Source organism: Condylura cristata, unplaced genomic scaffold, assembly GCF_000260355.1.
Source record: "Condylura cristata isolate star-nosed mole 26May11 unplaced genomic scaffold, ConCri1.0 scaffold00016, whole genome shotgun sequence".
Classification (NCBI taxonomy): Eukaryota; Metazoa; Chordata; class Mammalia; order Eulipotyphla; family Talpidae; genus Condylura; species Condylura cristata.
Window position 1 is genome coordinate 21,805,486 of NW_004567117.1, and position 22,327 is coordinate 21,827,812.

A 22,327-nucleotide genomic window follows, 5' to 3' on the forward strand; every position below is an offset into this window, starting at 1 on the left:
CCACTGTGCCACCAGGAAGGGCCCTGGATGAACTTCTTTTGATAGACATTTAGGTATTTCTGCTGATAAATAAAGATTAAAAGTGAAAAGTTATTGCATTAAATATTTGAACATCTGCCATGCACAACATATAGATTACATATAATTCTATTTATGAACATGATTTTGAAGGCAAAAAGCATGTGAAGTACAAGAATGAGTAGGTAGATGCTCTTAACTTGCCCTACTACAACTTTGGTACTTTTTGAGAGATGAGAAGAAATTTCAGAGGTCGCCTTTCTTTATGAAGAAAGAAGGTTTTCTTTGTGAAGAATGAAAGGAATAAGAATTCCTCATAAGAAAATGGCATGAATAAAAGTTCAGATAAGAAAGAGACCGCCTATGCTAGAACTAGATGAATGTCCAGTTTTTTTTTTTTTTTTAAGATTTATTTATTTATGCTTACAGAACTGAGGTATAGGCCAGAGGTGTGGTGGGTGAGAAGATTCACCAGAGACAGAGTGGGGAGCAGAACAGGCAGATGTACTGAAATACACTGCTGAGGGGAGCAGGGGCTGGTCAGGAGAGGTCTGCCATGCCATTTGGGTCAGCTCCCTGGTGGGGGGTTGAACTTGTGCTGCAGTGGCTTCTGAGAGCTTCATAATGCAGTGCCTTAACCCATTGCGCCACCAGGGAGGGCCCTGAATGTCCGGTTTTAATAAAAGCCTAAAATGGGCAGGGCTTTTAAAAGTATGCTCAAAGAATCATTCAGTTCTTAAGTTTCACGAGAAAGCAAGCTGTGATAAGTTAAGCTTGGAAAAATACTGTATATCAGATACCTGTCTTAGATAATCCTATTGCATATGAGGTATACTGAAGGCTTTGAAAAGTTCTGAAATGGATAAACCTGCATATCTTTTTTATTTTTTTTAAGATTTTTAAAAAAATTTTCTTTGTACATACAGAACTGGGGTACAGGCCAGAGGCTCAGGGGCTTCACCAGAGACAGAGTGGAGAGCAGAACAGGCAGATCGACGAAGTACACTGTTGAGGGGAGCAGCGGACGGGTCAGGAGAGGTCTGCCGCGCCATGTGGTCACCTCTGGGGCAGGTGGGGATCGAACTCATGCGGACGTGGCTTTAGCTTGTCAGTGCTGTGCTTTAACCCGCTGCGCCACCAGGGAGGGCCATAAACCTGCATATCTTATTTAACTAGAATGCCCCAGATGTATTTCCTTTCTGAACTTCTAAAATCTCTTTTCCTTTGTAACTTTGAGGAACAGAGTTTAAGAGAAGAGCAGGTGAGAATTTGAATATCAAGAGTTTGCTCTTTATAAGCAGGCATCTGCGAGTCATTGATGATCTCTGAGCTAAGGAATATGAATGTCAGGGTAAGAGGATTAATCTGACTGCAGTGTATCAAATCAGAATAGGAAAAAATGTGAAAGAGGAGATATGGAATGTATTCTCAAAATGATTTTCTCATTGACTAGATATTGGAGGAGCAGGGAACTGGTTGGTAGGTGAGTGACAGATAAATAGTGGTTGAGATAGCCCTGGGAGAAGGAAAGTTGGCAAATATGAAGGAAGACATGGGATTCATTTGAAATTATGCCATTTGAATTGTTGATGTCTAGACTTGCCCTCAGAGAGAGAGGGCAGGTGTGGAAATAGGCATTTTGGAGCCACTTTGAGTTGCAAGACTTTTCCTTAGGGCTGCCCAGAGCTGCTGCTTCAGTAGAGAGACTACAGGCTAAGTCAGTGTCTGATGACAGACAACAAACTTAGGAGAAGGGACCAGAGTGAAGAATGTGAGGCCAAACATGGAGAGGGAGAATAGTAGGATGAAATGCATAAAAGAGATGAAGAGAATAAGGACTTAGGGGATGGTGCCATTCATCATAACCTTCAAGACTTTACAGGTTCCTTCCCATATGTATTTTCTGTGCACACAGGAGCTTAACACATTTTGGCTTCTGATAAAAGGAAATATTTCTAAGCTGGTATAATGAGAGGTTTGAGTCTCTGAACAGGGAGCAGTTTTTAAAAAGCTAATGAACTTGAGAGATTTGTTTGAGTTTTTAAAAATTCTGTGGTGGTTGAAATGGAACTCCTCCTAAAATATGAGAAATGAGTAGTTTCAATAGCTTTAATTTGGGGGGAGGTGGATGGTGATAAAACTCATGTAAAAAATTACAGAAAAATATAAAAAAGAAAAACTTTATAAAATCTCAGTAGAGTTAACATTCTGATGAACATTGTTTCAGGTCTCTAGTCATGTATATAATTAAACATAAAAGATTTTACTGGTGGTGGGTGTGGTGAGAAGTACACAGTTGCTGAAATGAGAAAATGTACTCCTGGAATCTATACAATGTTGTTAACTAAAGTTCTCTCTCAGTGAAAAGTAAAAAACGATTTTATTGTACCTTTGAAAGTGTTTTTCAAAAAAGCCAAAGGTTAGTGATTAAAGGAAATTAGCATAGAGACCCTATATGTGACTAATGATTACCTTGGCAGTGGCAGAGTTCTGTGTAAATAAATTGGGCAACCACTGAGGAGTCATGTAAAGGACATAACTAAGTCATCAGTTAACAGTTTACAAATGATACCTATCAAAGGAAGTGAAGGAACCTCATACATTTGGAATTAACAAAGGATAGACTCAAATTAGCAAAAATACCACCTGTATTAATCTTGTATGACTCGCATATAGATTTGATAAGTAAATGGGATTTCTCGGTTCTATTTGCCATTTTCCTATTTGGAACCTATATTTGATTCAGGCAGGTACTATGAATGTCTGTTAAATTACTTCAGAAAATTTGATAGCAATATTTGCTCAGTCCAAACATATATCACATATTATCCCTCCATCCCTACCTTTTTTAACTTTACAGCCAAAGAAGACCTCTCAGACACTATATTTACTGTAACACCAAGATTTACTGGACTAAAAACTGTAACAAACTACATCGTGTGCTTCTGATGTGAGGCACTTAGGTAGTAATGATGTCCAAGTCTATACTCTTCATCTGCTCACAAAGAAATGTGAGATCCAAAAGGGAGAGCATTCCACAAAACTGGCCTATATTCATCAAAAAGGTCAATGTCATGGAAGACGGAAGACTTTTCATGATAATAAGCATATTACCTTTTTACCTTTTTTTTTTTTTTTAAAGATTTATTTGTGCCTACAGAACTGGGGTACACACCAGAGGCTCAGGGGCGGCCAGAGGCTTCACCAGAGACAGAGTGGGAAGTAGAACAGGCAGATCAGTGAAGTATACTGCTGAGGGGAGCAGCTGGCGGGCCAGGAGAGGTCTGCCACGCCATGTGGTCACCTCCAGGGCAGGCGGGAATTGAACTCATGCGGAAGTAAGTTTGGATTCTCAGTGCTGTGCTTTAACCCGCTGCGCCACCAGGGAGGGCCATGTTTACCATTTTTTAAATGATAGTATAGATCTGTAGTACTTTACTTAATCAGTTCCCTAATAATTCTTATGATTACAACTTTTTGCTATTAAAAAAAAAAAAAGAGTGATGACGATATGTGTTAGGTTAGTGCCGTTATCTCCTCAATATAGATTCTTAGATGTGAAATTGTCCTTCAGAGGGTATGTGTATTTTATGTGTTATAATGTGGTTAGACAAACTTCTTAAAAGTTTACATTCTCAATTGAGAGGATCTGTTTCAGGATCATGCATTGTTTTTAGTACCTTTAGTTCTAGAATTTCAGTTAAATAAAGTGATAATTTCTTTTTATATTTATGTCCTTTCTGATTTAGCTTCTAAAATCCGTCTGTCTTCATGGCCATGAAGGACCTGTTAATGCAGTTCATGCTGTTTACCAGAGGAGGGCATCAGATGCTGCTGCATTCCACACACTGATAGTTTCTGCAGCTTCGGATTCTACTGTTAGAGTCTGGTCTAAAAAGGGATCTGAAGGTAGGTTTAGCAGTGTTATAATCCAGGGCCCTCCCTGGCGCAACAGGTTAGGACCAGCACTGCAAGCTAGCAGCAGCCACTTCATTGCAAGTTGGTTCCCTGGCCCTGGAGGTGACCCACACGGCGTGGCAGACCTCTCCTGACCCGCCTGCTGCTCCCCTTAGCAGTGTCCTTTGTCGATCTGCCTGTTCTGTTCCCCACTCTGCTCTGGTGAATCTTGTAACTACCCCTGCACCTCTGTCTTGTACTCCAGTTCTGTATGAATAAAGAAATCTTTAAAAATGGTGGGGGGGGGGAGAGACAATCCAAAAAAATGATGGCATAGTCATCAACAACAACTTTTTCAGTTTTTGAAATAGTTTTTAAAATACTTTAATTCTGAATGTTTTGTTCAGATTTTCTCTTTAGTATACTGTTAATGCAAATTCTTAATAGACCTTTAAGTTCTTTTGTCATATGTAACTTTATTAAAAGTTGGTGATTTCAATTCATATGGTGACTGGTGGCTCAGGACTGACTTCTCTGCTGACATAAAAGCCTGGCCTAGAAAAGCCAGCCTTTCTAAGTTGATAAACTCAGGTGTTCATGTATTTTTAATTATTTCTTAGTGACATGCCTGCAGACTTTGAACTTTGGAGATGGAGTCACGCTGACTCTTTGCTTGTCTTTTTTGTCTGATACTGATGGTGAGTATCCTGCTAAATATATGTTAAAAGAGAATGATCAGAACCTCTTGAGAAACATTTTGGGTCTCAGTTTGTTTCTGAATATTTGTATGAAACAAGTTAAAATATGAATACCGTACTTTTGGTTTTAATATTCAAATGACTTGAGCATTCAACAAAATTAAAAGAAAGTATTAAATTTGAGTGAATCAATATGCAGTCAGGATTGATACTGCTGTTTATCAACTGCATTGTCAAGTTATCTAGCTCTATAGAAGGTGATGGTCTGGGATAAGTCTCAAGAGTACTGAAGACAGACCATGTCAGCTTTTCTCTCAAGATGACAGCCCCTTCACCTCCTATATGACCATTTGCTCAAGACCACTTAAAATTTTCCAGCAGAAAAAAGTTTCCTCTTTGCTGAAACATTTAATGTGAGTGAAACCTGTCTTTGATTATCCTGTGCAAAGATGATGGCCAGTGTGTGTCAGTCTCTTTATTTCCTTAATTACTGGGAGGACAGACCTCAGAGAGAGAGCAGGGCTTGGAAGCTACCAGCCTCTATTATCCTCAGCAATGGGAACAGTGACTGCATGATCTCATGTGGTACTCTGCTTCATGTGAGGGTCTCTGAGAGGAGGAACTACACACGTTCTTGCTTTATAATGTAGAATTTCTTCCCACCTTCACTGTGGCTGAGTGACTGGAATTTTTTGAAAAATTTTTTAGTTGATTTAAACTATACTAATTTTACAGTTGTACTTTCCATAGCTTTTTGATTACTTGCTCTTTTATTTTGGTCTCTTAATTTCTTTATCAATTGTATTTTACTATAGAATTCTGAAACAAAATGTAAGATCCTCAAAGTAACAAACATAGCCTTAAAGTATTTATTCAATAGCCATGATGCTAGACACATAATAGCGCTTCCATTTTATTATCCAGTTGGACTGACAACTTTTCTAGTGTTCTAACTGAACACTGACATACAGTGCTTGCTCTTCACTTTCTTTCTGTCCATCGGTCTTCAGTGACACAGAATGGATGCCTGGACTCTCAGTTCAGTAATACTAATTCTTTGCCAAGTAACCATTTATTAGAACATTTTAGTGTTTTCATTTTATCCCTGTGGACATTTATTGAGTACTTTCAGTTTATTTGTTTGGTGATATGGGAACTAATCAAGTTTCTTTACCTAGAACTTAGAATCCAGCATAGATGGTAATTATATGATGGAGTATTTACAGTGGAGCCTCTTTTTTCTCCTCCAGTACCAATATTAGCATGTGGTGATGATGACTGCAAAATTCACTTATTTGTTCAACAGAATGATCAGGTAATTAATGATGCTTATTAAGAGACTAGAATTATGTTCTGTTTAATCACATATGTAATACAGACTGTTTCCATATTATAGAACTTTGGGGATGTTCTAAACCTATATCAAAATAATCCAGTAGGAGAATCTTGCAGTAGTCTTAGATGATTTTCCACTCTCTCTTTGAACACCAAATAACTGCTGCCTTAGCCAGCAGGCCAGAGTTGTCAGGTGTGAAAGGAAAGAAGGAAAATGCTTCCTTAAAATTTCAAGTGACAGGGGATTACAACTGAGATGGAAAAAGGCACAAAATGATGTAAAAATATACTATTATACTATTTTTAAAAAATTCAAATGAAGTGGGCCTCCCTGGTGGCACTGGGGTTAAAGTCTGAGTGCTATCAAGTTATCACCAGCCTCTGCCCTGGGGATGTGGCACAGCAGACCTCTCCTGACTTGCCTGCTGCTCCCCTCAGCAGTCTATTGCAGTGGATCTGCCAGCTCTGCCCTGCTCCCCACTCCGTCTCTGGTGAGTCCTCTCACACCCCCAACCCCCACACCTCTGGCCTACACCCAGTTTTCGTATGCATAAAAAGTCTTTAAAAACATTCACATGACATATATAGCATTATGTTTTTTCCTTAAAATTTCAAATGAAGTATATATTGTGCCTGTCTTAAACCATCACCTGGAAGTGTTTGTCTAAATGAAGACTTTTGAGTATTTGAATTCTGTAGATATCATATTACCTATGCTGCATTACTCAGATTATTTAGAGATTTAAGATTTTTTTATTCCCAGATGAGAGCTGTGTTTTGTCTAATCACATAATATCCCTAGTTGTAAAAAATAAAAATAAAAATAAAAAATGCAATAGGACTGAATCAGACCAAATGAAATTACTGATATACATAAAAATATTAATTTTTACATAAACCTGCTGATTTTTATCTTACTAGTTTCAGAAAGCTCTTGTTCTCTGTGGACATGAGGATTGGATAAGAGGTGTGGAATGGGCAACCTTTGGTCAGTATGAATTTTTACTGAAATATATATCATGGGGATAAATACATATAACTTGCAAGAAAGCAAATTCTTTTATCTATCTATCGATCTATCTATTATTTATTTATTTATTTTATTTACTTATTTATTTATTTTAGCTGTTCCAGCTAGAAAAGGGTTGTCTTTATCCTTTTATTTAGTACTAATTGGGTAGTAGAGGGTGAAACAAGTTGATGTTCAAAATAGCACTCTAACTGATTATTCCACTTGCAAATATTCTTGAAAAGTTCTTCATAAAACGTAGTAATCTCAATATAAGATTACCACATGTTGTAGTCATTTATTAGCATTGTTATTAAACATGAATATAGGTCAACTGAATGGAGGGTAAGGAAGGAAAGTCTTAATTTTTTCAGGATTTCTAGAAATGTGCATATTGTAGAGGGGGAAAAAAAAAGCCTATTTGAATTTGAGTGTAATTTTTAGAAACAATAAAATTTGTTTTTAATTAGGTAAAGATCTTTTCCTAGCAAGCTGTTCACAAGATTGCCTAATACGAATATGGAAGTTGTATATAAAGACAACATCGCTAGAGACTCAAGATGATGATAATATAAGACTGAAGGAAAATACTTTTACTACAGAAAATGAAAGTGAGTAAAGAGTGAAAATATTTAGTATAACAATACTCAGGTCTCCTCACTTGTTCATCTAGTTCATCCCTTATCTGTATATGGATTAGTTTTTCAAAGTATAAGATTCCTATCCAAAACTAATACTGTGCTTTTCCTTTTTCTTTTTTAATTATTAGGTTAGGGTGAGATGGATTTTTTAATTGCTCAAAAAGATTAGTCAAATTAGTTTGTAAATATTAAATTTAGCATAGGAACATCTAAAGAAAATAAGAATGAGCAAATAAAGTCCAAAGGACTTATGTGGGTTATTCGTTCCTTTGTTGGAGAACATTCATAGGAGACAAGCAAAATCCCTATATATTACTCTGACTTTTTTTACTGTCTGATCTCAGAACAGTACTCTGCCGTGGTAGACCCTGTAATGTGTATTTGAAGGAAAAATTTTTAAAGTTAATTTGTTGATTTTGGATAGTCCTTGATGTTTCCCGCCTTGTGTGGTTCCCATGGTTCTCCTACCATCACTGTGATCCTCACGTCTCGGCCCCTCCCCATTCCCTGCCTTATGTGTCAAATCAGTGGTCATTTTGCAAGTTTTTCCTGACCCTTTGGTTTTTCTATATTACACATATAAGTAAAATCATCTGATAGTTCTATTTTTCCTTCTGACTTACTTACTTGCTTAGCATAATCCTAAAGGAAATACTTATGAGCTGTATCCAAATTATAAAGTTCCTCTGTGGCAAGTATTCTTCACCTACACATATACTTTGCCATTACTTGTCTTGATTACAAAATCCATCAGAGTTTAAACTTTAGTTAATACAGATTTCATGGGGAACCAAGAAATACTGTAACTAGCATTTTATAAGTAGTTATTTCTAAGTATGACCTTTTTTGATATTTTCATTAATTATTTTGTTTGAAAGGTCACAATACTGATTTGACATCCTTTACTTCTGCATTTATTTTAAAAATTTTAAATGGTATTTAAGCTGTTGTACTCTAATGACCAGTGAGAATATCAAGAAGGCCAGACAGACATGTCTGCTTTTTAATTTCAGTATAAAAGTGGTATTTTTAAAAATTTAAAAGTAAAATACATTGCTTAATATTTATTTATAATCAGTTAAAGAACAAGATTACAGATCTTTAGAGCATTTTTTCTCTTGTAATCTTTGAACAGTAAAAGTTGAGGTAAATGAAATTTGAGTCTATGTTTGTTTTTTTTAAAGATTTTATTTATTTATGCATATAGAACTGGGGTACAGGCCAGAGGTGCAGGGGATGAGAGGATTCATCAGATACAGTGGGTACCAGAACAGGCAAATGGACTGAAATACATTGCTGAAGGGAGCGATGGGTGGGTCAGGTGATGTCTGTCACCTCCCTGGCTGGGAATTGAACTCATGCTGCAGTAGCTGCGATACTTCATAGTGCTGTGCTTTAACTTGCTGCCCCACCAAGGAGGGCCCTAAAATCCATATTTATTAATTGAATCTAGATCATATTCAAATTTGGGGGTATGGGGACATAATTGCAAACTGAATTAATTACAAAAATATTCTTTTATTTTTAAAAATAATATAGTAGTTTATTTTCCATCTTTTTGTACCTTTTTCCATCTCAACTATAATTCCCATGGGCTTTCCATCACCCGTATGCCATCACCATAGTCCAATGGACTTCTCCCCACCCCCATATTTGATCCCATTCTCTACTCCAACTCTGTAAAATGTCTCTAGTATATAGTTGTTCATTATTATTTTTTCTCCTGGTCCTTTATGCTCCTGCTATGAGTGAAACCATCTGGTATTTTTCTTTTTCTTTCTGGCTTATTTCACTAAGCATGATCCCTTCTAGCTCCATCCTGTTGCTGTAAAAGGTATGTTTTTCTTTTTTGATTGCTGAGTAATATTCCATTGTGTATATGTACCACATCTTTTTAATCCAGTCATCTACTTTTGAGCACATGGGTTGATTCTATGTCTTTCTTATTGTAAATAAAGCGGCAGTGAACATGGGGGTGCAGGTGACCTTTTGAATCAGTGTCACAAAAATGTTCTTTTTTAGAAGACTTTTGAGGAAATATTTCTCTAATGCTTTTGTTCTAGGTATTAAAATAGAATTTGCAGTTACTCTGGAGACTGTGTTGGCTGGTCATGAAAACTGGGTAAATGCAGTTCATTGGCAACCTTCATTTTACAAAGGTAGGAAGAAAAACACATAATCTTATTTTATATAAATCCACATAGAAAATTTTAAACTGACCACATGAAATGGAAGAGTTGAATGTGATTAGAAATCTCAAATCTTAAGACATTTCCAAGTTGGCAAAAAGTATTTTGCTGGATTTTCAGACCATTGAAAAGTGCACTTCAGAGTGGGAAAACCATAATTTAAGAGAAACTGACTTTTAAAACCCTTGCTAATACAGACATGGCAATTCATAGCAATGGATTTATGAAAACATAAAAGACTTTTATATTTCTTTCTCTTTTGCCTTAATGCTCATTTATGGCAGGGCAGTTCTGTGCTTACTCAGGCTGGTGCTGGGGAATAGAGAGAACAAGCTGCAATCGAATATCCTATCCCCAGCCTGGTCCCCAAGACAGGAATGGGGAATAGCAATAATTCATGCTCAGGTAACCATCTTTCTGTTTTTACTAGATAGCTGGCCCTTGAACAATGCAGGGATGAGGTGCACTAGCTCCTAGGCTGTCAAAAATCTGTGTGTAATTCATGTTAGTATTTACACAATTTAAATACCAATCAGAAATCTTACGGATTAAAAAGTCTAGTAATACTTATTTTATGTGTTGTATATGTTATATACTGCTTCTTACAATAAAGTAAGCTAGAAAAAGGAAAATGTTAAGAAAATCATAGTACCATACTGTACTTGTTACTGTAAGTTTACATGCCAGTTTATAGGAAATTATGTTTATAAGTGGATCTGTGGTGTTTAATCCTGTGTTGTTGCAGCAGCTTCTGTATTATGCCATATTTAGTGTAGGTTTGGAGAAAATAAATTAGATATTATTGATATTAGGGACCCCTGTGTGTTCTCCCAAATTACTTTCTCCTCTACCCTTCCCTTGAGATAACTACAGTACTGAACTCATTGCATATCATTTGCATGCATGGTTTTATAGTTTTGTAGCCATAAACACAAACACAGTTTTATAGCCGTCAATGGTATTTTTGTAATATGAAGTTTGCAGTCAATGTATATATCTTCTTAAACCTTGCCTTTTTAGCTTATCTTCTTTTGCAGGTATGATCATGTTGATATATGTAGCTCTAGCTTACTTGTACTGCAGTATAAGATACTATTGTCTCAGTGTGCAACTTGTATATCTGTTCTAAAGGTGGACCATTATGTTTCCAAGATTTTGCTATTATTAACAGTGCTGTACTGAATGTTCTTAAAGTACTTCTGTGTGTTTACACAATGATGCTGTTGATCACCTAAGGCATCAGTTTTTATTCTTTAGATGGCATCCGACAGCAGCCAGTGAGATTGTTGTCTGCTTCAATGGATAAAACCATGATTCTTTGGGCCCCAGATGAGGAGTCGGGAGTTTGGCTAGAACAGGTAAAAAGGAGGATATTTGAGGAATAAAAACTGGGTTTTATAATCTGAACAGTTAAATTCCAAGTCTCTATCCCTAGACCTGCAATTTTTAATTTTTTGTTTGATGAAGAGATAAAAACATGGTCTCTGAAATAAGTGGTTTCTGTTTTCAGAAATGTGGACTATTAAGAATTGTTCTTTTGTATAGGTTCGCGTAGGCGAAGTAGGTGGAAATACTCTGGGATTTTATGATTGCCAGTTCAATGAAGATGGCTCCATGATCGTCGCTCATGCTTTCCATGGAGCATTGCACCTTTGGAAACAGAACGCAGCTAATTCAGTAAGAAAGTAAATTTCAGATGAAAAGTTCCTAATCAGATAGATTGAATCCTAAGTGAAATCTAGGCAAATAGAGTTGTTCTACTTAAAACACTGCAAAACCATAGTCGAGGCCTTGAAATCCGGTTGACATCACTTCTTTTTGTAGATGTTATCTTGTAGTTAAGTACTGGACAAGAAACTCTTGCTTTTCAAAAAATGTATATTCTTTTGTTCAGTGTTAGAGAGGTGCAGAAATTTGCATATAAGTAACCTAGGTACATCTTTAAACTGCCACTTATAAGATTTTGATAGGAATTTCTCTAAGATGTAAATGTTCCTGTTTACTTAAAAAGATAACATGATTTGATATTTTCTTGTTGAACAGCTAGTTGCTCATTAGATAATTATTGAACGATTAGCTGGTGAAAGGGCATTCAAAGCCCCTGTTATGTTATGACTGAATATATTGATTTTCTTTGGGACTTGTTGGTATGTGCAATTCTAAGTCACCCTCCAAATACTGAGCTCTTTTAGGACTTTCTTTTAGTATTCAGTCTGTTCTCAAAGAGAGATAATCTTTCTCTAGTTGTGTAGTAGCTATATCTCGGGCAGTATTTTATTTCTTACTTTCTAATTTGCTTAGAGTCTGTTTCTCTGGGTTTGGGGAAATGAAAGAGCAGGTATAAGTAGGCTAAGAGCACATACCCTGGCCGTAGTGTCTTATTATCTACATGTCTTTGAGGATATTATCTACTGTGTCCCAAGTTCTTTAAAGTCAGATAATAATAGCATATACTCTTAAGATTTTTATGGTGTTAAAATGAGTTAATATACATACAGTATGAAAAATATATCCTAAAACTTGCTGAATATTATTTTAAATGATTGAAAGAAATATGAACAGTCAGGAAAGTGAGTGAGCAAAGTCTAAATAGAGATGTGAGGTCTTTATAAAATAACAGGCATGGGTTTGTATAACCTTAGTTTGTAGTCTTTTCAATAGTGTCTTACCTATGAGAATTAGTTTTTCAGTACTTGGGTTGATTTACTCTTTCCCTTGTTTCATCCATTTGGAGTTGACCACCAAGATTTCTACTCTGAAATGAATCTGGAAATCATCAGCTCTGACACTTAAAAAATAAATATTTTTTATGATAAATTAAATTTTATTCTTAACTCGTGGTGCCCCTAAGCTGAGTTTCAGCTGGTCTTTGAGGGACCTCCTTAGAAGAAAGTGTCACAAGTAATGCAGAACTAAAACCAGAAAACACAATTTTACTGTACTTGACTTACACTTTAAGTTCAAATCTATAATAGTTACTTACCAACTATTCAGTGCTTTTTTTTTAAGTAGCTTTTTAAAGAGTAGTTTTAGATTTAACAAAAATTGAACAGAAAGTAGAGTTCCCATATATCCTGCCTCCACTCCCTGGAACAAATACACACAGCCTCCTCCACTGTCAACATCCTACACCACAATGAGACTTTTGTTACAGTTTAGACTGATTTTTAAAAATCAAATACTGCCCTTTAGGACTGCTACAGTGGAAAACTACTAATATTCCCAAACTCATACCTTTTGTTCAGAACTTTTCAGAAGCTCCCACTAGTACTAACTTTAGAATCTGTTCTTATGTCACAGAGAGACTTAATAGTCTCTTTCTTTGCACAGCCTTTTATTTTGACCAGAAATTAATGCAACTTGACTTGATCACCAACCATATTTGTTAGACTTTTAGCTATAAAAGCTTAGACTCTAGTCTGTTTGTTTGTTTGTTTGTTTACAGAAGGACTGGAGTGTAGGACAGAGGTGTGGGGGGTGAGAAATCCACCAGAAAGAGTGGGGAGCAGAATAGGCAGATCACTGAAATTAACTGCTAAGGGAGCAGGGGTAAGACAGGAGAGGTCTGTTGTGCCATATGTGGGTCAGCTCCCTGGTGGGGATCCAACTTAGGCCTTAGTGGTGATAGCTGAGACTTAACTTTATGTCACCAAGGGAGGCCTGCTGGCACTGTAGTCTTTTGCATTAGTAGGTCTTAGTTCTTTGAGGACATTATCAGACTTTACTTTGAATGTTGGTAGCTTTTGATTATTTTGATGTGTAATGAGAACTTTCATTGCAGAGAGAGTGGACTCCAGAGATTGTCATTTCAGGACACTTTGATGGTGTCCAAGATCTAATATGGGATCCAGAAGGAGAATTTATCATTACTGTTGGTACTGACCAGACAACTCGACTTTTTGCTCCATGGAAGAGAAAAGGCCAATCACAGGTAAGATCTTGCCTTCCTACTTGACTAATCTACTTCAGAAAACTTCCATGAGGATATTGTTAGGTGCTAGGGAAATTAAAATTAAAACCATGAGGAAATACCACTCATATCCTCTAAAATAACTGAAGTAAAAAATAGTGGCAGTCACAAGTGGTGGTAAGTATACAGAGCAAACAACTTTCATTCATCACAGGTGGCATTGCAAAATGGTACAGCACTCCAGAAAACAGTTTGGCATTTCCTTGATAACTTAAATTTATATTCTTGATAATTCAAGCAATAATTCAGTTGTTAATTGTTATCAAAATGTATTTACTTCAGTTTCACATGAAAATTCTATATTACCTTATCATGTTTGGTATAACTTATTGGAAAGTACTGTCAAGTCCTTGTCAAATAAAAACTAATGTGTATGGTCATACAATGTTAGATAATAGTGGTTAAGGGCAGTTCTTGTTCAAGAAACTTTTTAATTTTGACCCAAAAAATTGCAGCAAAGCTTGGTCAGTGGTAAGCCTTGAACTGCTGTGTGGTAGAGAAAGTCAGTATACTAAGTTCCAATTTCTGATAAAAATTTATGGAATTAACTTTGAGTTAGTCCATGACAGCTAGTGAAGTTTGCTATTAATATTACTACTTGGGTAGCATGTGATAAAATCAAATGAATATTGTTGAGGACATTGGGAATACCATTGTAGTTTGCTAGAAAACAAGGCAAATGATATGAAGTTATTTTCTGTGATTTGTTACTGATGTGGCTCAGTAGTTCTTGACCCATTAGAAAAATTAGAAAATGTGCAATTGCTACTCTTTGTAGGACTTAGAAAAATAAAGAGACACAAGCTGAGAGAAAGGTATTCTACAAAGCACATATCTGAAAACAGACCTGTATTCCAGAATATATAAAGAATTTTTTAAAGCTCACAATTTAAGAAAACAAGCAATACTATTAAAAAGAAATTGGGCGAAAGACTTGAATAGATGTTTCCAGAAAAGATGTATAGATGAAAAATAAGAACAGGAAAAGATTATCCACATCATTAGTCATTAGGGAAATGTTGAAGAAAGTTATGGTGAAATGCCAGTGCACACCTGTTAAATGATTGAAGTTAAAAAGACTGACTACCAAGAGTTGGTGAGAATATATAGGCATTTGGAACTCTCGTACACTGCTGGTGAGATTGTAAAATGTGTACCCACTTTGGAAATAGTTTGGCAATTTCTTAAAAATTTAGATCTACCAAATCACCCAGCCATTCTGTTCATCAGTAATACTTACTCAAGAGGTAGAAGCAGATATCTATGGACAGATTTGTACACAAATGCTTCTAACAGCTTTTCAAGTGAAAGCCAAAAACTGGAAACAAACCAAATGTCTGTCAACAAGTGAAATGGATCAATAGGTTTAGTACATCTGTACAAGAGAATACAAATAAAGGGATTGACTGTTAACAAATACAATGTGGATGACTGCCCCATGGTGTATTTCTATGGTATAGCAATTTTGTGTCATATTTTGCTTGTTGAAAAGAAAATTGGGTTTTGAAATGAGTATTTATTTTTGTTTATCCTGTTTTAATATCTAGGTGACTTGGCATGAAATTGCAAGGCCTCAGATACATGGATATGATCTGAAATGCTTGGCAATGATAAATCGGTTTCAGTTTGTATCTGGAGCAGATGAAAAAGTTCTTCGAGTATTTTCTGCACCCCGGAATTTTGTGGAAAATTTTTGTGCCATTACAAGCCAGTCACTGAATGATGTGCTGTGTAATGTGAGTATCCCTCTAAATGTTTTGATTAAATCTAGTCACTTCATTAAAAAAAAGTGTCAAGTCTATAAATGAAGCATTTGGATAGGAAGAAAATCAAATCAATTGTTAACTGGCTTGACAAACTCGTATGTATGTAGCATAGAAATTTAAATATTAAATCCAGAATTTTTTTTTTTAAAGATTTATTTATTTATTCATACAGAACTGGGGTACAGGCCAGAGATGCGGAAGGTGAGAGGATTCACCAGAGACAGAGTGGGGAGCAGAACAGGCAGATCGACCAAGTACACTGTTGAGGGGAGCAGCAGACAGGTCAGGAGAGGTCTGACATGCCATGTGGATCAAACAAGGCAGGATCAAACTCATGCAGAAGTGGTTTAAGCTTCTTAGTGCTGTGCTTTAACCCGCTGAGCCACCAGGGAGGGCCAAAATCTAGAAATTTTGTAACAAATTAGTCCAAACACCTTAAGGCAGAATTGTAATGTTGAATTAAGGTACAACTACTATATATTTCACTGTGTTAGTTATCTATAGTAAAACAAAATGGAATGTTTATATTTTCAAAGAGATTACCACCTAGCTATAGATTATGGGTAAGAAGCAGTGAATTTATGTGTTCAAATGCTACATCTGGATGGCTGAAGTAAATTTCATAGAAGGAAGAGAATTCCTGTACTGCAATAATGAGAGAATGTTTAATGGGACTTCACTTGGGTTTTAAAAGGGTAGTTTTATATCTATATTTCTTTCCTTCAGAAAAATTTGAATTACCTATAAAAATACATAGGCTATAGAAATTATTGAGTAGTTTGAAGGAAGGGCAAGAAGTAGGAATATGGCTGTGTAACACAGAGGTGCACATACGTAGTTGGATTATAAATTTGGTCCTGTGCTTGAAAAGGTAAGTACACCTTTGATAGGCAAAAGAAAGGAGACAGAGTAGCAGTATGGCCAGCGTGATTAGAATAAAGCGTACATAGAGAGAAATGAAGATGGGGAAAGTCAAATGGTGGAGGACCTTGAGAGGTTGACCCAGTTTAGACTGTGGGGTCTTTTTGGAGGTTTTTAAACAATGAAAACATTGGAAAGTAATGCTGTGTGGGAGCAGGATGCACTAGAGTCTCGAGCCAGACACTCTCCAAAATAGAAGATTTAAATAGACAAAAGACTTAATAGAAAGTAAATCACATGCCATAGGTTTTCTTGATTATGTCATGACTTAAGATTCTACTGCGCTTGTTTCTAATCATAATGGATGATGGAACAAGATCAAAAGGGATGTCTCAATTGTGGTTGTTATGTAGCGCACAGGGGTGGAGGAACACTTGCAAGATCCTTCAATTCTAGTGATTGAAATGTGGTTTTAGGATTCCATGAGAAGCTTAGTTCCAGGTACACAGTGAATTTTGTATTCTAAGATAAAGAAATCTTGTAGACTGGAAAGCTTTGTGTTGTTCCCATACTGAGGTTTGGCTAGGAATGTGAGAATGTTTCTTCATGTCATCCATGCTGTATTTTGTTGTTTTTTTTTTTTTTAGTTTCTGAGATAAGGGATAGTTTCTCTAATGTCCTGAGTAACTGTTTTAGTAATGGCTTAAATTTTCATGGCTCATATTTGTATGGAGCTTGAGACAATTTGATATAAATTGCAGAAGATATCTAGTTTGTTAGTATTTCAAATGGCATGCTTACAGAATTATAAAATAATAAATTATTTAAACCTGTTTCAGGCTAATACTATATCTCTATAAGAAATAACTGTAAGAAATAAGGGGCATCACTAGGGATTTAGGCCTACGAGACACTCTTGGAAGTGGTGTCTTCCCAGAGTGGGTCTTCCATTTTCAACCCACACTTTGCTAAGTGTTAACTCAGCATTCCTTTTCAGACTCTGAAGCCCACTGAGCTGTTAGGGTTTTGTTGAACTCATGGATGACTTGATTTTAAGGGTTGGATAGAGTTGCGATTGTCTGGAGCCTATGTGCTGGGGAGTAATTGCTGAATATTGCATCTGTTGGTTCAGGGAGTGGAAGTAGTAGGGGTAGAGAGCCACACAGGGTGGCCTTAAACCACTTCTCAAAACTTGTGGTCAAGTTTTTTGTATTGTTGTAGGTAATGGTAACTTTTAGCATTTCAAGTTCATCTATCATACTTTTTGTTCCAGCAAGACGGTGATCTTCCAGAAGGAGCTACTGTCCCTGCTTTGGGATTATCAAATAAAGCTGTCTTTCAGGGTAAGGCTTTAGCCTCTAAAATAAATGTACCCATAGTGGTACATAACATCTAGTTACACATTTGTATAATGTGTACCTAATACTCACTACAACTCTTTTTTTTTTTTAAGAGCTCATTATATGCGTCTGTTTTCTTCATCACCAGTTTTGTGATACTCTGTATACACAAAGACCCTGAAATATATGTTGTATTCACAAAGTAATCTCTTGGGAAATGTTAAGTCAAAGAAAAATGGAGTCTGTGTAGAGTTGACTAGTGCTTCAAAAAGTACATTTAGCAGAGTAGTGGAATGTATTTGACTTTGGTATCACATGGGTTTGCTACATGCCACATACTGCTGGTTTCCCTGCGCTGAGAGTTGCTTTGAAGCGCCAGTACTTTTTTTTTAAGATTTATTTATTTGTTCATACAGAGCTGGGGTACAGGCCAGAGGCTCAGGGGCGGTGAGAGGCTTCACCAGAGACAGAGTGGGGAGCAGAACAGGCAGATGGACTAAGTACACTGCTGAGGGGAGCAGCGGGCGGGTCAGGAGAGGTCTGCCACACCATGTGGTCACCTCCGGGGCAGGCGGGAATCGAACTCATGTGGAAGTGGCTTTAGCTTCTCAGTGCTGTGCTTTAACCCATTGCGCCACCAGGAAGAAGCACCAGGGCCTTCTTATGGGGACTTATATGGCAGATAGAACAGTGACTGCATTCATGATGTTGGTATATCTCTTTTAAACTAGGAGATCTAGCTTCTCAGCCTTCTGAGGAAGAGCAACTGTTAACTAACACTGGGATTGAGTATCACCAGGTGGCCTTTCAACCCTCTGTACTTGCTGGTAAGAAATGACCAAAAGATAGTTTAATAGACTCACTAGTACACTTAGTGATGATATCTGTCTTCTCTGACCTAAATAAGTGCTATAAAATTCACTTTCATTTGCATAGAAATAATACTAATTGCAATGCTATAAATTTATTGTAGAACCTCCCACTGAGGATCATCTTCTGCAGAATACTTTGTGGCCTGAAGTTCAAAAACTGTAAGTTAAGCTGTACTTGACTCTGGTGTAATTCTAACTTAGGGTTTCCCCCCTGCAACTTGATTTTCTCTTTTTCTTTTACCTAGATTTCCCTCCTTATTCTAAAGATCTTTTTCTTTTTTGCATAGCAGAACTAGGGCATAGGACAGAGATGGGATGGGGAGAGAGGGGTGCGGAACAGTGATAGGACTCACCAGAGACAGTGGGGAGCAGAGCAGGCTGATCTACTGGAATACACTGCTAAGGGGAGCAGTGGGTGAGACAGGTGAGATCTGTTGTGCTATATAAAGGTTCATTCTCTAGCTGGGGATCAAACTCAGACATTAGTGGTGGCAATGCTGAGATTTATAAACCCTCGGCCACCAGGGGGAGGCCCTAAAAAATCTAGTAGCTGTTTATAAGGAGCCATAATCAGACTTCACACATATAAGATTTTTCTACTGGTCTTAAAAGTGGAGAGGTATACTATATTCAATTTTGTAAATAGACTTAAGATTTGTTATTTTAATGTTTTTTCTTTCCTCCTATGGTTTTCGATCAAAACCTTCCCACAGTTTATTGTTTATTGTAATGACTGTCTAGGGGTGCAAATGTGTATATTAATCTGCTTGATTTAATTGTATCATTCTAGGTAGCTGGCATTTTTTTCCAGTCTCTCTGTTTTTTTCCTCAAACATTTGCCCAGACAAAATAGTAATGTTCCTTAAAAGAACTGTATAGGGGGCCCTCCCTGGTGGCGCAGCGGGTTAAAGCACTGCACTGAGAAGCTAAAGCCACTCTGCATGAGTTCGATCCCCGCCTGCCCCGGAGGTGACCACATGGCGTGGCAGACCTCTCCTGACCCGCCCGCTGCTCCCCTCAGCAGTGTACTTCGTCGATCTGCCTGTTCTGCTCCCCACTCTGTCTCTACTCTGTCTCTGGTGAAGCCTCTCACCGCCCCTGAGTTCTCTGGCCTGTACCCCACTTCTGTATGTACAAATAAATAAATCTTTAAAAAAAAAAAAAAAAAAGAACTGTATATTAGCAAAAGAGATTTGTAATCTTTTCACATTTTAAAATTTTGTAGCATGAGCATAGATCCATTTACTAATAACAGCATCATGCATTTTACTCTTTCAATTTTAGATATGGACATGGTTATGAAATATTTTGTGTTGCTTGTAACAATTCAAAGACTCTGCTTGCCTCAGCTTGTAAGGTAGGGGACTTTTTTATTTAACTTGGTCACTGGTTATTTGAGCATCAGGTTCTTTCAAGTTTATAGTGATGTAAGCAGAACACTACTTAAAAGGCCTCATGGTTCCTAACTTTTTCTGAACCGTGCTTTCTCAACCTCTTCTGTTCCTTCAAAATCTCACAGTTGCATTTTAAATCTATTTAGGTGCACATTTTCATTCTTAAATAATAGTTTTATTTGCTTTTCTTTATTATTTTTGTTTCGTTGAATTTTTTTATGTTTTTTTTTTTTCTACTTAGGTGTCATCTCCTATTTCTTGTTTATAAAGATTATTTATTTCAAGGCTTTCTTTTTAATATAGTTGTCTAGGGCAATAAATCTCCGTCTCAGTTTTGTTTTGGAGGTACACCACAAATTTTGATGTGCTGTGCAGCTTTCATTTTCATTCAGTTAAATAAAAATACTTCTAATTCCCTTTTGTTTTAACCTATGGATTATTTCAAAATCTGCTATTTAGTTCTTCTCATACCTGTAGAAAATTTTCAGCTTCTGTCTTTGAAAATATTTTTTTCTTATCCTTTAGGGACTCTAGTTAAATCTATATTTAGCACTGTTGTCAGAAGAATGCAGTGATGTTCTTTAGTTTTTTCCACTCTGGTTCATTTTGTCTCAGGGATTAGTCTTCTCTGTTGCCAGATAACTGCTGTTTTGGAGTATCATTATTTAATGTGCTTTGTCTGTCTTTTTAGTATTTCCAAGCAAGAGAGTAAACATGGCTCCTATTACTCCACTTTGGCCAGAAACAATACACAGATGTATTCTTGTAAAATATTGAAACACTTTGATTGCATGTCAGTTTCTACTTTTCCAATAACAATTGTAGGCTTCTCCTCAGAGGTTACACCTCTTTACAGTAGATAGCTCCTCAAAAAACTTTTTGTATGCACAAAAATATATAAAATATACTCATAGAAGCAATATATTTTGAAAAAAAATATTTTCTTTTTAGTTTATTTCTACTTAAATCGCTTCCTCTCTGTTCTGCAGGCAGCAAAGAAAGAGCATGCAGCTATCATTCTTTGGAACACCACTTCCTGGAAACAGGTGCAGAATTTAGTTTTCCACAGTTTGACTGTGACACAGATGACCTTCTCTCCCAATGACAAGTTTTTACTAGCTGTTTCCAGAGATCGAACCTGGTCACTGTGGAAAAGACAGGACACAGTCTCTCCCGAATTAGGTAAAACTCATTATTGGGAAGATGATTAGTGAAATAGTTAACATGCATCTGGCCCTGTTGAGCAACTGTGGGATAAGAGAAGTAGAAATGATAACAGGGTGAAGAGTAGTTTCATGGTTGGAAAGTATTTTAAAATTCTGAGATACCAAGGAAGACTCAACCTCTTAAATGCAGGTGATCTTTGGGTTAACCTGGTAATTATGTAGTCAGTATGGCATTGTTTATAGGCTTCATTGAAGAAACATAAAAATAGCATATAGATGTTTTTTATTTTGTGGATAGTTTCAGAATGTCACCATAAACTAGATAGATGGCATATACAGGACCAGGATTTTCTGGGCAGGAATAATGTATATACAATTAAATTATGAAAAATTAGAGGGGCCATTCATTATCTTTTTCTGGCCCTTTCCTATGACTTTGATAATTGAGAAGGGCTTTTCGCATCCATCTCTGAATGACATGACCCCCAAGCATGCTATTAACCCACCTACCTATATTCTGCTCTAAGCCTGGCTTTGAAAAGAGAAAAGAACAAAAGGTTTGTGTTGTTGTAGCAGTGACCTAGTCTGACAACCCCTCCTTTTTTTACATTTGAAGTACAATTGACATATAATATGACTTGGTTTCATAATATCCTATTTAGTGGATGTAATCTAGATTACTTAAAGTATGTTTGTCTTGTTTAATCCTGTTTTTAATTTTCTTCTAATGTAACCTACATGTAATTTGATCTGTGGTATTTCTAGTTTCTTAGTTTCTTGTATTTTGGAAAATAACTAAGGACAGTGACACAGAGCATGTGTATTAGAACATACTGTTTTCTTTTGCATCTCTAGTGATTTCTTAAGATTTCTTAACATATAACCCTTTAGTTAAATTGATAATAACAGGGTATCCATTAATTAATGGTATCCTTACATTGTCTCGTAAGGACTACATGTTACCTTAAATTGTACAAGAAAAAGGGGTGTTTTGTTTTTTACTTGATTTAAGAGTGCTTTACTATGGAATTTAGTTTCTTACTAAGGTTAAATTGCTTCAGCTTCTTCCATAGCCATCAAATGAACCTGTAGTTAAGTGTCTGGAAGAAGTTTGTCATCAGTCATTAGAAAGTATGTCTGTATAAAAGTGTTCCCTACTAGAAAAATAATA

General features: G+C 36.5%; 1 protein-coding gene across 1 annotated transcript in view; it reads left to right on the plus strand.

The window, feature by feature from the left end:
- ELP2 (elongator acetyltransferase complex subunit 2) overlaps positions 1–22,327 on the plus strand; it is a 38,647-nt gene that overhangs the window by 11,048 nt on the left and 5,272 nt on the right. Inside the window, exons 4-18 of the mRNA XM_004683849.2 lie at positions 3,768–3,927; positions 4,536–4,613; positions 5,864–5,928; positions 6,870–6,936; positions 7,428–7,568; positions 9,662–9,757; positions 11,045–11,145; positions 11,333–11,464; positions 13,569–13,718; positions 15,305–15,493; positions 17,658–17,727; positions 18,456–18,551; positions 18,698–18,755; positions 19,881–19,953; positions 20,980–21,172. Of these exons, the coding sequence (XP_004683906.1) occupies positions 3,768–3,927; positions 4,536–4,613; positions 5,864–5,928; positions 6,870–6,936; positions 7,428–7,568; positions 9,662–9,757; positions 11,045–11,145; positions 11,333–11,464; positions 13,569–13,718; positions 15,305–15,493; positions 17,658–17,727; positions 18,456–18,551; positions 18,698–18,755; positions 19,881–19,953; positions 20,980–21,172 (1,669 nt within the window). The remainder of the gene's footprint in view (positions 1–3,767; positions 3,928–4,535; positions 4,614–5,863; positions 5,929–6,869; positions 6,937–7,427; positions 7,569–9,661; positions 9,758–11,044; positions 11,146–11,332; positions 11,465–13,568; positions 13,719–15,304; positions 15,494–17,657; positions 17,728–18,455; positions 18,552–18,697; positions 18,756–19,880; positions 19,954–20,979; positions 21,173–22,327) is intronic.